Consider the following 14,080-nt stretch of genomic DNA (forward strand, 5'->3'; position numbering starts at 1 on the left):
ATTTCGTGAGAAGGCATTTTGTAATGTTTTAACAAGTCTTTTGATGTGCATATGACGTGTCCATTTATTAAGCAGGTACATTTGTTGATGATAATGTCCGCTAAAATCACGGTTTTAATAGTAATTAATTTTGCATGATTTTTTATGTGTGACTATATTGTTTTGCAAAAAAGGCTGTGTCTGTAAAAACTTGACGTTGGTGTCGTGTGCAATGTCATTTCAAGTAACAAAGCTGTTGACAACCGATTACGTGCTATAATAATATATTGTCAGTAATTTTTGTTCGATTAGTCATATCAACATACGAATGTTCGTATAAATTTGAATGGGATACATGTATTTTTTTCAATACTTAGTATACTTGTATACAGAAGAAAGCAAGCTGATGCAAAATCGTCCAATATTACTTTTAAAGTTACAACATTTCTGTAGAAAAATTCGAAAACAAATTTTTAAAGAATTAACAGAGTAAGACTAGATATGTTGTTAGCTCTTTTTAACGGCATTGACCGTATATGCGGGAATTTAAGATAATTTGTGTTAACATTAGATTTTCGTTCGTAACATTTACTTGTGTATGGATTTGTTGCCATTTTAACAAATTTGGCCGAAATTTGACGAAATGCTCTTGGCAATTTTCAGTGTGTTTATATGATTTTATGAAAGCAGGGTGTGTAGTAAAAAGCGTCTTCTTGCCTTGACATTGTAGTTCTGTGATTTTTCAACGAAACGATTTACGCAATCCATGATTACTTTAGCAATTAAATTGCTCGAAATTAACTCCATTTGTGTCATTGTTGTCTTTGTCTCCATTAGAGGGAATAGTGTGGACTTAATGTTTAGAATTTTATCCGATTCATCAATTCATCAATCAATCAAAAATCGAATCAAATAGATAATTCATCAATAATGCAATCAGTCAGTTAGTCTGTATATCAATCCACTTATCAATTCAACAATCAAATATGCAATCGGATAATAATCAATATATAATGATATACACAGAAGAACTAATAGTGTAAATTAGCCAATTGATAAATGAATAAATCAATTAATTCATCAATAACAGAACAAGCAGTCAACCAGCCAATTAATCAATCAATCACTCAATTTATCAAAATATCATTGAAAGAACAAACAATCAATCAATAGGCAATAATCAATCAATGACTCGATTGATCAAAATATCAATAAAAGAACAAGTAATCAATCACTCAATTAATACAAATTCATTGGAAGAACTAGCAACCAATCAGCCGATTTTTCAATCACCTCTCAATAATTTATCAAAATATCAATAACAGAACAAGCAATCAGTCAGCCAAACAATCAATCAATCACTCAATTTATCAACATATCGATGAAAGAACACGCAATTAATCAGTCTACCCATGAAAAAATAAGCAATAAGCCAATCAATCCATCGATTCATCAAACCACAGGAATCAATCAGCATACCAATCAATCAAGCAGATAAGTAATCAATCAACCAATTAATTTAAAATAATTAATGAATCCATCAATCAACCAAAACTTCCCCCGTCATCTAATCACCCTGTCAATGAACTCATTATATTCAAACCAGAAGAAAAAAAACAGAACAATGACAGATTAGAATTTGCTTGAATATAATTTGTGTCATTCAATACAGCATAGAAATATCCTCTGTCTCCGTGATATACAAAATAGGGTGACGGCTCACTAAATCTACAGTGAAGTACCAGTCATATAACAAACAATGTTTTTTAATGGAGATTTTCGACATAACATTGTTGCCCTTAAAGTTGGAATTATTTTCTTTCTTTTAATGAAATAATTGTGACAATATGGTTTATTCTTGATAGATAAACTTTATAACTTCTCAGAACTTTATTGGTCAATTTCTACGACTGTTTGGGATAATAGATGAAGTTCTAAGAAGACATACACTACATCTTTCAAGCATAAATCGTATTGACACACTCATTTAAAAAAAGAGGTAAGAAACAAATATTTCATCTTTAAGGACAATTATGTATATTTCCATACAGTACAACAGGTGCATTTTAACACAACCAAACGATACAACAAATTACACGCATATACATCGCCTACAAGACTGATAGCCAAAGTAAAAATATAGTTGTCGCATTGCATCAAAATATATAAAAAGCTGTACACCGAGGCAAGGCATGTATCTTAGGTGGCGTCAAGACATATTACATATTACAATGATATGTATTGTGATATTTACATGAACATACAATATATCTATACAACTTATATCAGGACAATAAATATACATAGGTCTTTATTCACAATAGCCAGCTATGAATGAATGACCTTATCTCATATTTCTTTTTATATTAAATAGATCTATTCATACATACCGTTTGCTAAGACGTGTAATAGTGAAATGTTCAGAAAAGGGTAGAAATAAGCGGACGTCACAAAAATGCTTCCCTTTTGTTGTATTCTCAAACATACCTATTCAAGGTTCCCATAGAAATATGAGATCCAATTCCATGACTTTCCATAACCCTTGTATTGCCTGTGGCCATGAAAAGATAAGTACCATTCTGGTATGGGTTGCGGCATTCAAGCGACGTACTAATACCACACAGTATAATATTACATGTTTATGATGGCCTCCGCCTCTCCTCATAATTTTTTATTGCTTTCCAGAAGAATCTATTTTCTATGACTTTCTATGTTTTTCCATGGCCATGGGATCCCTGCTATTTCAACTCTTGTAATCTCTTAAAATATTGTTAATGTTGTCAAAATCTACATTACGATAATTACTGTATATACATAAACGACACATACAATTTCTTCGTTATATCGACTTATAAAATGCGAAAAATCTTTTTACGTCGCTTTTACATTTTTGCATGCAGCACAAACCGTATTCATTTGTAAGGCAAATATAATTACATTCAGTGCAATCATTAATTTCATTCTCTTGCGCACAACGCGTCATTATTTTGGCTCACGTAGTACGGTGTAGGCAGAATCTGACTCTTCATGTGAGAGTGAGATGGTACATTACAATGATTGCTTAATGAGCAGAGCAAACATTGAGTTGCAATCAGCACACCGCATATTTTACGATCTTATATCTTTTTCCAGAAGGATTGAATAACGGGCTTAATTATTTCGAAGTTCGAATCATCGCGACAGGTAATACGTGGTCGCGTTACTCGACCTTTTGTGAAAACTTGTCCCTTTATTCTCAAAATGTCTACAAATGGTCTGGTTCAATCTATAGTCTGGTCCGACACTATGTGAACACCCTACAGCAAGTCTACGAAGGTTCGCGTCATTTCCGCTTTCATTTCACGAAAGGTCGTGTAACTCGACCACCCGACCGAACGCGATGATCCGATGATTCGAAGTAAGCCGAATAGCGTGCGACGGGCTTTATTCGCATTTGGGGCTAAATTTTCATTCATGGGCTTGATTTGCACAAGTAATAAGGCAATCATGACGTCCTGTGTGCAATAGACATTCAATTAGCAGGTGCTTTGTCAGAATATACGCTTTCCATATCATGACGGAAAGTATTTTAATCAACACAATATTTCTCATTGAACGTGAATATACCAATGGCCTCATTAAAAGATGAATAGCGTTACACGCTCGCGAAATGACGTTTGGTCGGGAATTTTTTCTTTTTTTCATTTAGATGTGTCTTTTTCAGATAATGAATACGACTGCACTCTTGAAACATTATATGTTTATCTGGACAACAACCTTCGAATAACTCCATTGAAGTATAGACCTCACTAGAGTATCTGCATTTTTACAATAGGTATTTCCCTCTGATATTTATGAAAACGCTAGTAGAAGCGAATCCTCGAATTTTTCAGATTGCATGCATGGGAACATGTTTCTGGAACTTTTTGAGAGCACAGAATTACCTGATGACAAAAAGTAGTATCTTCTTTGAATTTGCCACATATTAACGGCTCTTTTGTTGTTTAAGACTACGTATCTTCCCTTCCCTAAAATGACTGCTTTTCCCATATGAAACGGGACATCCATATTGATCTCATAATCTCATGAAATGATAACGAAAACATAAAAAATAATATTATGCTGCCATTCAGGGCCCCGTATTACAACAGTTGCTCGTGTTTCGAACCAATGGAAACTTTACTTGACATTGATATCAATCGCAACTCTGCATAAAAGCGATTGTAACTTTGCTTTCATTTATTTGACTTTCGATCAATTTGATCAAGATTTAAAGCATTTCCATTGCTTGTTGATGAAATACAAACCTAGCAGGTTCTGATCTCACTTTTGCTATCATTGACCTTGATGTTGATGAATCGTATGTCAGTACGTCGGTTGCTATTGTTCGAGTTGACATTAACAACACTCTCATGTTTCAACCCGCCAAAGAAATGGACCGACGTCATATCCGTTACTTTCGTGATGGCGCACTCCGAATTCCTCTTGCAACTCGACGTCGAGCCACTTCTGCCGCTGATCAGCTTCTCGGCGTCTCTGCGGTACTTCTTGCCATTTGCCATCTTGCCCCCTGAGCTGATGGTGTTCCCGCGACCCATGGCCTGAGATGAACTGCGCTGCTGCTTCTCCACGTTGGTCGTGTGCTTCGTGCAACAGATGGTCCAAGATCGTAAGGCCTCAGGGTAGAGGGCGCAACGGAACAGGAATATAAAGAAGCCCTGGAGCGGATTGATAATGCATACCAGGTAGGTGAATACTAGGGTTGTGCCCTGGATGGCGAAGAAACCTAGAACCCAGGTGATGCCCAAGAGGAAAGTCACGCTAAACGCGCAGCCGATCTGTGTGCGACGGACGCGAATGCTGCGCTGACGCAGATCCTTCTTAGATGCGCACACTGTACGGAGAATCATGGAAAATACTATGAAGTTTGCCACGAGAAGCACGCAGCACGGACCGAGGTAGCCACCGTAGTACGCAAAAGAATTTGACGTGGAGAGCATACATCTGTGAACGAAACAAAGAAATTAATTAAAAAATTACGTCGGCCAGTGGCAGAGAATAGGGACCTTTAGATTTGCACGACGAGAACGTGGACTGCAACGTGTGACATCCTTTTAAGGCAATGTGACGTCCCTTTAAGGCACTGGCAATGAAAGGACGTCACATTGCCTTAAAAGGATGTCACACGTAGCTGTCCACGTTCTCGTCGTGCAAATCTATAGTCACTTATGTCATATCCTGTACATAGTAGTATTTAGTCCCTGAACATTTACAATGTGATTTGGATGGGCCTGGATACGACTCCTTTATAATACAACGTAATATAAATCTCTATATAAAATAGCTGATTTTCTACGAAGATTATTTAGAAGTTTTGACAAACTGTTGATTTCACATGGTAAGACAAATGATATTTGAGAAAGTGTGAAACACTATCTTCATCACGACGGGATGTTCTGTTCTTGTTTTCATTTGTTTTAATGAAGGAAATTATTGATTAACCATCCCTTTGATCCTTGATTGAAGTTGAATGTTAAAAGCAAACACCTGAAATGTTTTAACAAAACAAAACAAAACAAATCATCACTAGTCACGTGACATGTGAAACGCGAACATCAGAAAAAGAACTGATCAATACATAGTGAGTACCCGTTGAGAACTGGACGTGTGTTCTCCTCGAATTACTCAAAAGATCATTATTCTAAAAGTTGTCCCTTCAACATTCAGGGAAATGACACAATTGAGGTTTTGACATTCTAGAGTAAAGAATATGGACGGGGGAGAGAAAAGGATCAACTATCTTGAAGTAATGTCGGCGCCAAATTAGAAGGAAACAAAAGTGAGAGCTACTCACATCTCATTGAGGGGTATCTTCCGATAGAGATCAATATCCAGCGTTGCGGTGATGACAATAGGTACAACCGGCAGTCCTGTAAGAGCAAGAGAAAATGAGTCTCTGGGTAACATTCCATGATCAAGTTCTGTATACCCGATACAAGAGTGTTGTAACAGTATCCTCAGACATACGTATGTGTGAAAAAGCTTCGTCTTCTTCTATTTCAAATTTGATGCGAAACCGGGTGGTCCCTGTATTCAAGCCTATGGCAAAAAGAACATTAATTAGTCCACGGAAATATTAGGAAATATTAAGCTTTAAGACAATGCATCTTACACCCAATGCGGAGTATGGTTACAGAATACTCAGACGTATGTAATATGAAGAGAGTTTTGTTTTCCTTTATTTCTAATTTGACAAGAAGTTTGAATATTACGCGTTATTAGGACAATGCACAATACACCTAATACGAAGGATGACAACAGAATCCTCAGATTCGCTAATTTAGGAAGTCTTGACTTTTTTTAAAAATTAAGATTTATATGGATTTTTTTCATGCGTACAAGACAATAAAGCATAAAAGAAATTTGACATTATGCTCAAAGATAATCACACCATGGACATCATTGTTAAGAAACAACATTGATATTATTAAGACTCATTCTTATTAATCTCCCTGAAAGATAAGTTGAAAGCTGGCCATGAAATAAGTTGCTAGAGAAACTTTTTTAGAAGTAATTGGGAACGGTTCATTGTAGTTTATAATACGAGGTATTTTGTACATACTGTGAGGTTTTTGGAAGGATCGAAATGAAAAGGTATTGGGTCAGCCTCATATTATAAGACCCGGGTATAAGACTCATTCGTATTAATCTCCCTAAAAGATAAGTTGAGTGGTAATGCAATAAGTTGTAAGAGAAACTGTTTGGAAGTAATTGGGAACGGCTGATTATGTATGTAGTACATGATATGAGGTATTTTGTATACTGTGAGGTTTTTGGAGGATCGAACTGAAAAGGTATTGGGTCAGCCTCAATCACATGGACTGCACCAAGAAACGAGTATATGGCACTACACAGACACGCACGCACACACACACCCACAGTAACACACACACGCACCCCACACACACGTGTCTAAACATTTTAACTATTTCACGTCATGTTCAGAATATGATAACATTTGAAGGACAATACTTTTCAGGGGATATTTTCCAAACTGACAACAAAATTAGAAACCTCACGAATTATTTTTAACCTTTACCAGATCTCAAACTTTGCTTTAAAAGACAAAGTAATACAAATAATGGATTAAATAATCTAAGAGACGTAAGCGAGAAATTTCTTATTTTTCGCTTTTGCTATTTTAAAGCAACAAAGCACAACAAATTATTACACTTGTTGCACATCTTTAAATTTTTCTAAAATTATGTTTTCATAACAGTTACCTGAGACTCAATCACAAGCTCTGTCTGAATGATTGCAGCTAAGCCTCATAATTTATTAAGAAAGAGAAGAAAAAACAGGCAAAACAAAACAAACAAACGGAGAAAAACGAACATTAAAACACATGCATAATCAGAAACAATATCAAATTGGTCTCACCCCAAGCTATCACCGCTCCCTTTAAGACAAAATGTGTGGCGCTTTTTTTCTGGAAAACTTGAACCAAGGTACGGTACATATTGACTGCCTCCATGCCCATCCATAGAAACGTGGTTAAGACGAAGTATTGCAGTAACATGGCGGTTATCTTGCAGCCCAGTCTGGTGTCTGTTACCTTGGAGATGGTGTCAATAACAAAGGTGATGTTGAGGGCGAGGAGGGAGGTGCTGAGATGGATGAGGATCTTACCCGAGGACGTGCGCCGCAAGATTCTAATGGAACAAAAAATGAAAGGCATATTTATCCAATGAAACATTCAAATCATAAAGACATCGGGCGGATCCAGGTGTTTGCTATAAAAAGGGGGTGTCACAATTTTAGGTGGTTACTTACCACGTTTGCACGAAAGATCTTATAGAAGCAGAAGGTAAACATCAAATTGAATTCGGATCCAAAGTTTGAAAGGAGGGGGTACAACTTTTCTTTTGTGTTCCTAAAGTAAGTCATATTGGCTTTAAAAAAAAGGGGGGTACTGATCGGAACCGCCACTCCCCTAAATCCGCCAGTGCATACATGACGAGGAAAAATGAGGTTAAGATGTTTGGTATGTACGTCATATTGCCATGTATCATTAGTGTGATTGTGAAGTATGACAGAAGGTATTCACTTTTGTGACAACTCGAAAATAGTCCTATTTTGTTTCGTCAAAAACCCTCTAGGCTCGTTGGCATAACTGGGTCACGTGTACAGTTTACTTGATGTGAGATGTAGATAAAGAGGAAAGGCGATGAGCCAGAGGAAAAATGTAATTTTAGGAGTTGGTTTGCCTGGATGGATGTTTTAAAGAGAAGTGTATAGGTTTGCGGCGAGGTTTACTCACCCTGGAAAAACGAAAAGAAAACTAGGGCCGTGAGAAATGAAATGTTTCAAATATAATCAACTAAATTACAGTGGTTTTAACGCCAAAAGAAGAAATATGATCACTTTGTGTGATAAAAAAAACTATCAATTGTTAACCAACCTTGTTCTACTAACAGGCCCTCTAGAATATAACTCATTAATTTATATCACTATGGTGACGATGACGAATGTGTTATTGCACAGCGCTTTAAAAAGAGCTCATTTTTTCAGATTAAAAAGCACGGTCGAGATATATATTTCTTTGTGATTCTTTTCTGAAATAAAGCCTGTATATTTCTGTCGAAATAAATTGCATTTGGAATATATGGACATTATTTCTTTATAATGATTGTCCCCACTGTCTTATTACACGTTGTGTGTCTCAACAAGCCGAGTCATTCAACAACGTATGGAGAGCAAAATGACGTGTTTTAAATCACATGAATTTACTATCATGAATAAAGTACCGTCTCGATAAGACCAGAAATATCGCTCATGATATAAGGCACAGTCGCATTTTTGTTGTTGTACAGAATGATGACCTGACGTTATAAGTTTTAGCTTCTTGTTTCTTAATTGATTTCTTCAACCCTCATAATTAGAGCACTTACAATAGTTCCAATTTGATAAATCGTGTTTTCATCGTTAACTTTAACATTGTCACGACAGGTGCAAAAACTACTTAGTTCAGATAATCTTCGGGCTATAAAATCCATCACATCAATCATGATTACCATTCGAAATGCGATGGATGACTTCATGAACAAGGCTTTATTTCCGTCATAGGGAGTAATCATCCATTATACCAAATGAAGCAAAACTGTGACCAAAATTGCGATAAAAGAATTCAACACGCATCTTAGCTTGCGCCAGTTACACCCACGATATCGATGACAGACCGATATTGCGTCATAACAAAGCTTCAATGTCCCCCAAAATGAAAAATGCCTTGCTCATGAATTTCAATGGATTAGTCTTCCTGTCTGTACGATGCTGTCGATTTTTTGTGTCTTGCTTTTTAAAACAAAAAACCAGTAGGGTTTTTGTTATCAAAATGGTCATTATAATTATTGTCATACTTCGTATTCTACTTTTTTTTTAGTAATTGATTTTATTGCCATAAAATAATTATGGCGTATCGAACGGGGTCAACCTTGACATATGCTCTTGCTGTTTGTTGGCTCCGATTACCAAATGTATAAGTATTGTCATGCAGAAATGCAATGTAAATTGAATTTTTGGCAATAAATGAATGGATGAATAATGGACAAGTTCGATTGATCCACACAGGGAGTTTTCCCTCCAATCTCCTCAATACATGTTATGAACAGATTGAAATAGACAATGCAAAGAAAGACAGTCTATCATTATATGATTTTGTGTGTCCTCAATATTTTCCTATAATTGAGTTTCTAATCTCATCTATAACTCATGTTATAAACCATTGAAAATGTATTTTATCCACATTTTGATATAAATTTGGAAACTACCCTCACCTTTCATCTCCTAATCCCATTTAGTCCTGTCCTGATAACATTTTTCTTTATGTTTTATAGACTTATAATACAAGAAAAACACTATTTTTGTTTATGTTGAGATTTATCAAGGTGTATGCCTGTGAGTTTTAATTTTAAAAGAAATCCGATGTGTTTGATCCCGTAACACTTACAAAATATTGGGTAAAAAATTGCCCAGCACGATGTTAAGTATGTGTCCAACCAAGCTCCATCTATGAGGGGTGATTTCTTTTCTATTATCACGGGCGAAGTGCAATTAATACGTATGGATACACAACTGATACTACGGGTCAAGATGGATCAGAGTTGATTCATGAATCAAAATCGCCTTTTCATTTTCCATTCTCAAATTGATCATCTCCTATTTACTGCTTTGAGAATTTCTTAACCGATTCTTTACCATGTAAGAAATCTCGCCATTAATAGTTCAAGGTCATTTTTCTCACCCGTATTAGGTTTAATTACGATGTGATTGACTGGGGTTAGTCTTTTTTTTATAAAATGGAGCAGTCGCAATTTCCTTTTGTTTGCTTTGATAGGAGAAAATTTTACGAAGCACTCTCACTCCGATCGGATACAAAAGTAGATTTCGATGATTAAAATATCGTGATTAAATGGCACTCTACTAGAGTATATCTTAGGAAAACGATATACATATATATTAATTATTTACCTGACTGAATAAAGGATTGTATCAAAAAATTTGTACAAAAGTAATACAATTATCACAATTTTTATAATTAAAAGAAACCGAGTTTTTTTTAACGATTTACGAGAAGAGTGTTTTATTTTATTTTTTTCTTGGTATATGCGTACAAAAAAGATCAATATTGCAATTAATAATGAATATAAAACTGCTTTTGAATTAAGTGGAATTCCTGGATCTATTTACCAATCTTCCAAAAATCGATTGCATTTGAAGTAATTTAATTATTACAATGAATAGTAACCAAATGAAGAACCATTTGCAAGCACATTATCACAAATGTAATAAAACACACGCTTTTAGTCGCCATATTGTGGCGTTGTAATGTAGGCTTTTCGTTGAAATTGCAAGGGCAGGGCAATGGGTGTTCGCTTTGTATTGTGGGTTTTGCTTTTTTTACATTATCAATAGCCAACATAATGTAAGTTGCTATTTAAAACCCATGCCTTTCTCGGATTTTGTGATATCACGGTTATGTGTTCCTTCAGCCAAAGTATCTGACAAATTTATTCAAAATTGCTTTTAATGATGAACTTACTCTGTTCACATTGATGTATATTTCATATGTACTGTTATTTGTAGGTTTATTTGTAATTTTTAGTTTTGTATAATATGTAATTGTCTATCATTGTATTTGGTTTGTTTATAGCGCTTTAATAGAGACTTCGGTGGTAAGCGCTTTGCAATCACGGTTTTCATTTTGTTATTTTTCTATCATGATTGATTCATATAAATGACGTCAGTATAGTCAGCAACCGTCCGTGCCCTAAAGGATTCCTATTCAAGTGACGTTGCCAATTCGCTAATGACCTACTTAGTGCGTAAACTCATTACTTGAAAAATTGTTTTATTCACATATAATGATAATTAAATAGGATAAATATTATAAAATAAGGGTAGTTCTCAAATTGGAACTGTTTTTATACTTGCAATTATTATTTTCTACACTTTAGATTCTGGTGTTACTTTAAAAGGAAATATGAGTTAGACATTTTAAGTCCTGACCAGTCCTGACCTAGTAGATAGGAATCATAGTATTGACCATTTGACCATGGCTGTATACGTGCCTTCATTGACAGCTGTCTATCCAAAACACAAATGTGTATTGAGGCAGCATAATTTCTGTAGAGGTCAACAAACTTAGATTTCAAAAGAGTTAATTTTTATACAAATAATTTTCAGATTTCAAAAGAATCTGAATATGCATTGTGCTATCCAATGATTTCGCACATATTAATATGTCTTCATTTAAGCTATGTTTTAGAACAAAATGTTAATGTGAGTCAATTGGGAGTTCCATGGGATACAGATTAAGCTCGGAACCACTGAATACTTCACAAACGAATTTTTCAACCGATTTCATGATACCAGATCAAAATAATTATTGTGCGGAACGCTATAGTTGATCTGTCACGTGATGACGGACTTGCCGAAGAACAGCCATATGGCTGAAGCAAAGGCCTCCATATTGAAATAAAATGAAATGAAATAATCCACATTCTTACTTTTGGCTCCTTTGATGACATTTAGATCGGCTTTCGAGTAATATTTTTCTTTCCCAAAATTTAAATCGCATAAAAGACACCATTCACCCTTAGAATGAATAAAATACACTGCCCCATTATACCTTGAGACTGATTAATTTGATGTTCCCAAACTAATAGAGCGTGATTAAGACGAATATTTATACCTTTGTCGCCTCTCTAGCAGCTCAGTAAACCTAATGAAAGACCACGACTTTTGGTTTGGTTTGACTTGGCGGTTTGGAGATTTCATCCAAACGTTCCTCACTGTGACCGCATGTTGATGTCCACATAAACCTCATATGCGATATGATAACTCAAGGATACCTAGGTGCTGACATTTGGCTTAGTTTTGTTTGTTTTTGTTTGCTTGTTTGTTTTATATATAGGTATTCTCTATACTCTCATACGAGAAAAAAAGCAGTAATTGCTTACTACAAACCATTCAACAAGATAATCGCTAGATAAAATAAACAGTACCGTAATATCCTCAGAGATTGGATGAAAAGGGAAAATGGAGAATGGAAAACATTATTATACACAAAACAATGCCAGTATAATTTTTCAAGGATGGGAACTTTGGTGGATCCTCACATTATTTATCGGCACATGGAGACGAATGTAAACGACTGAGCTGTGGTATAACATTACTTAAAGATGGAGTAGTTGATGATAGTAGCGATAGACCAGCAGACGGAGCAAGATTATGAATATAAACCATAATTATATAACTGTCATATAAACTTACTTGAAGAATAAGTAATGATATTACCTACAAACCAGAAGACGGAGGGAGATATGAGTATAAACCATATAGAACTATCATATAAACTACCTGAAGATGGAGTAGGTGATGATAGTAGCGACCAGTCCAAACATGGAGCACGCAGTACCTAGATGAGAGATGATCTGAAGAGGGAGATGGTGCTCCTCAGGGATCGCCTCAGAATACCCAGTGTCCTGAATAAAAATAAAATGAAAAATAATAATATTAATAATTTGATTTCTAACTAATAAAGGAAAAAAAGATTTGTGCAGAAGCGCATAATTTCTTCGATTAAATTAACTTTGTTGATTGTTTCTATTTCGGATCAATCCAGTTTTCATTCATTCTTCAATAAATATCTTTTTTTTAAACCATACAAGGCAACTTTAGCATATCATACATAGCATTTCAGAAAGTAAAATACACATTTTATATGAATTCATTCAAACTAAGAAGGGACAATGATTTCTGATATGAATTTTTTTATATATATGTAGGTGACTCATGTTTTTATGTAATATTTGAATTAATTTTTACACCGTCGTCCATACATCCGCTAGCAAATATAGTTCTTTAGTTCTGAATATAACTGTGACTAGTGTAGACTTATCATCTGATAAACTAAACGGTAAGTTCACAGATAAGAGACAGAGAAGGGGAACGAGAGGAGGGAGAGGGAGAGAGAGAGAGAGAGAGAGAACGGGGAGATGGGCGGGAGAGAAAGGGGGAGAGGGGGGGGGGCGGCCGGCCGAACGCCACTTGTCTGATCGACATTTGATGTACTACAATTGTTTTTTTCATCACAAAATAAACATAATATTACACAACCGCCATTCAGAGAATCCAAAACAAGCTGTTGAACTTGGCTTCCATTAGCTATTAGCTATGGTGATTTAACTATTTCTGCTATACATCTTTTAACATCATGCTCTCATTTCCAATGTAATCCTTGAGCTCATACAAACATATTTAGAGGACATAACATTTAAGTATTAATTGCATTAGTTAGATGGTAATGAAAATATACTGCGCTCCCAATATTAACCTACATCTATGATAACAAATCACAAAGACTAATGGCAAACAAGGTTGTTTGTTAGGTTGCCAATCAAAATTAACATGCTCTTTTAATGTACATCGATTGTGTAGAGTGCGAATACTGTTAAGATTTAATGTATAAATGTTTACTCCAATATTTCACCAACCTTTCACTAATGGATCATATATTGTAAATAACAAAGACTAATGAAAAGCAAGGTTGTTTTGTTGG

The 14,080-nt window shown here is 35.2% G+C and overlaps 1 protein-coding gene across 1 annotated transcript in view; it reads right to left on the reverse strand.

The window, feature by feature from the left end:
- Positions 1-2,236: 2,236 nt before the first annotated feature.
- LOC100889046 (adhesion G-protein coupled receptor G2) overlaps positions 2,237-14,080 on the reverse strand; it is a 71,710-nt gene continuing 59,866 nt past the window's right edge. The window contains exons 10-13 of the mRNA XM_030972444.1: positions 12,880-13,004; positions 7,399-7,670; positions 5,813-5,888; positions 2,237-4,962 (exon numbers count right to left, since the gene is read on the reverse strand). Of these exons, the coding sequence (XP_030828304.1) occupies positions 4,266-4,962; positions 5,813-5,888; positions 7,399-7,670; positions 12,880-13,004 (1,170 nt within the window). The 3' untranslated portion in view covers positions 2,237-4,265. The remainder of the gene's footprint in view (positions 4,963-5,812; positions 5,889-7,398; positions 7,671-12,879; positions 13,005-14,080) is intronic.

This window comes from Strongylocentrotus purpuratus, unplaced genomic scaffold (genome assembly GCF_000002235.5).
Source record: "Strongylocentrotus purpuratus isolate Spur 01 unplaced genomic scaffold, Spur_5.0 spur5_scaffold_6, whole genome shotgun sequence".
NCBI classification, from domain to species: Eukaryota; Metazoa; Echinodermata; class Echinoidea; order Camarodonta; family Strongylocentrotidae; genus Strongylocentrotus; species Strongylocentrotus purpuratus.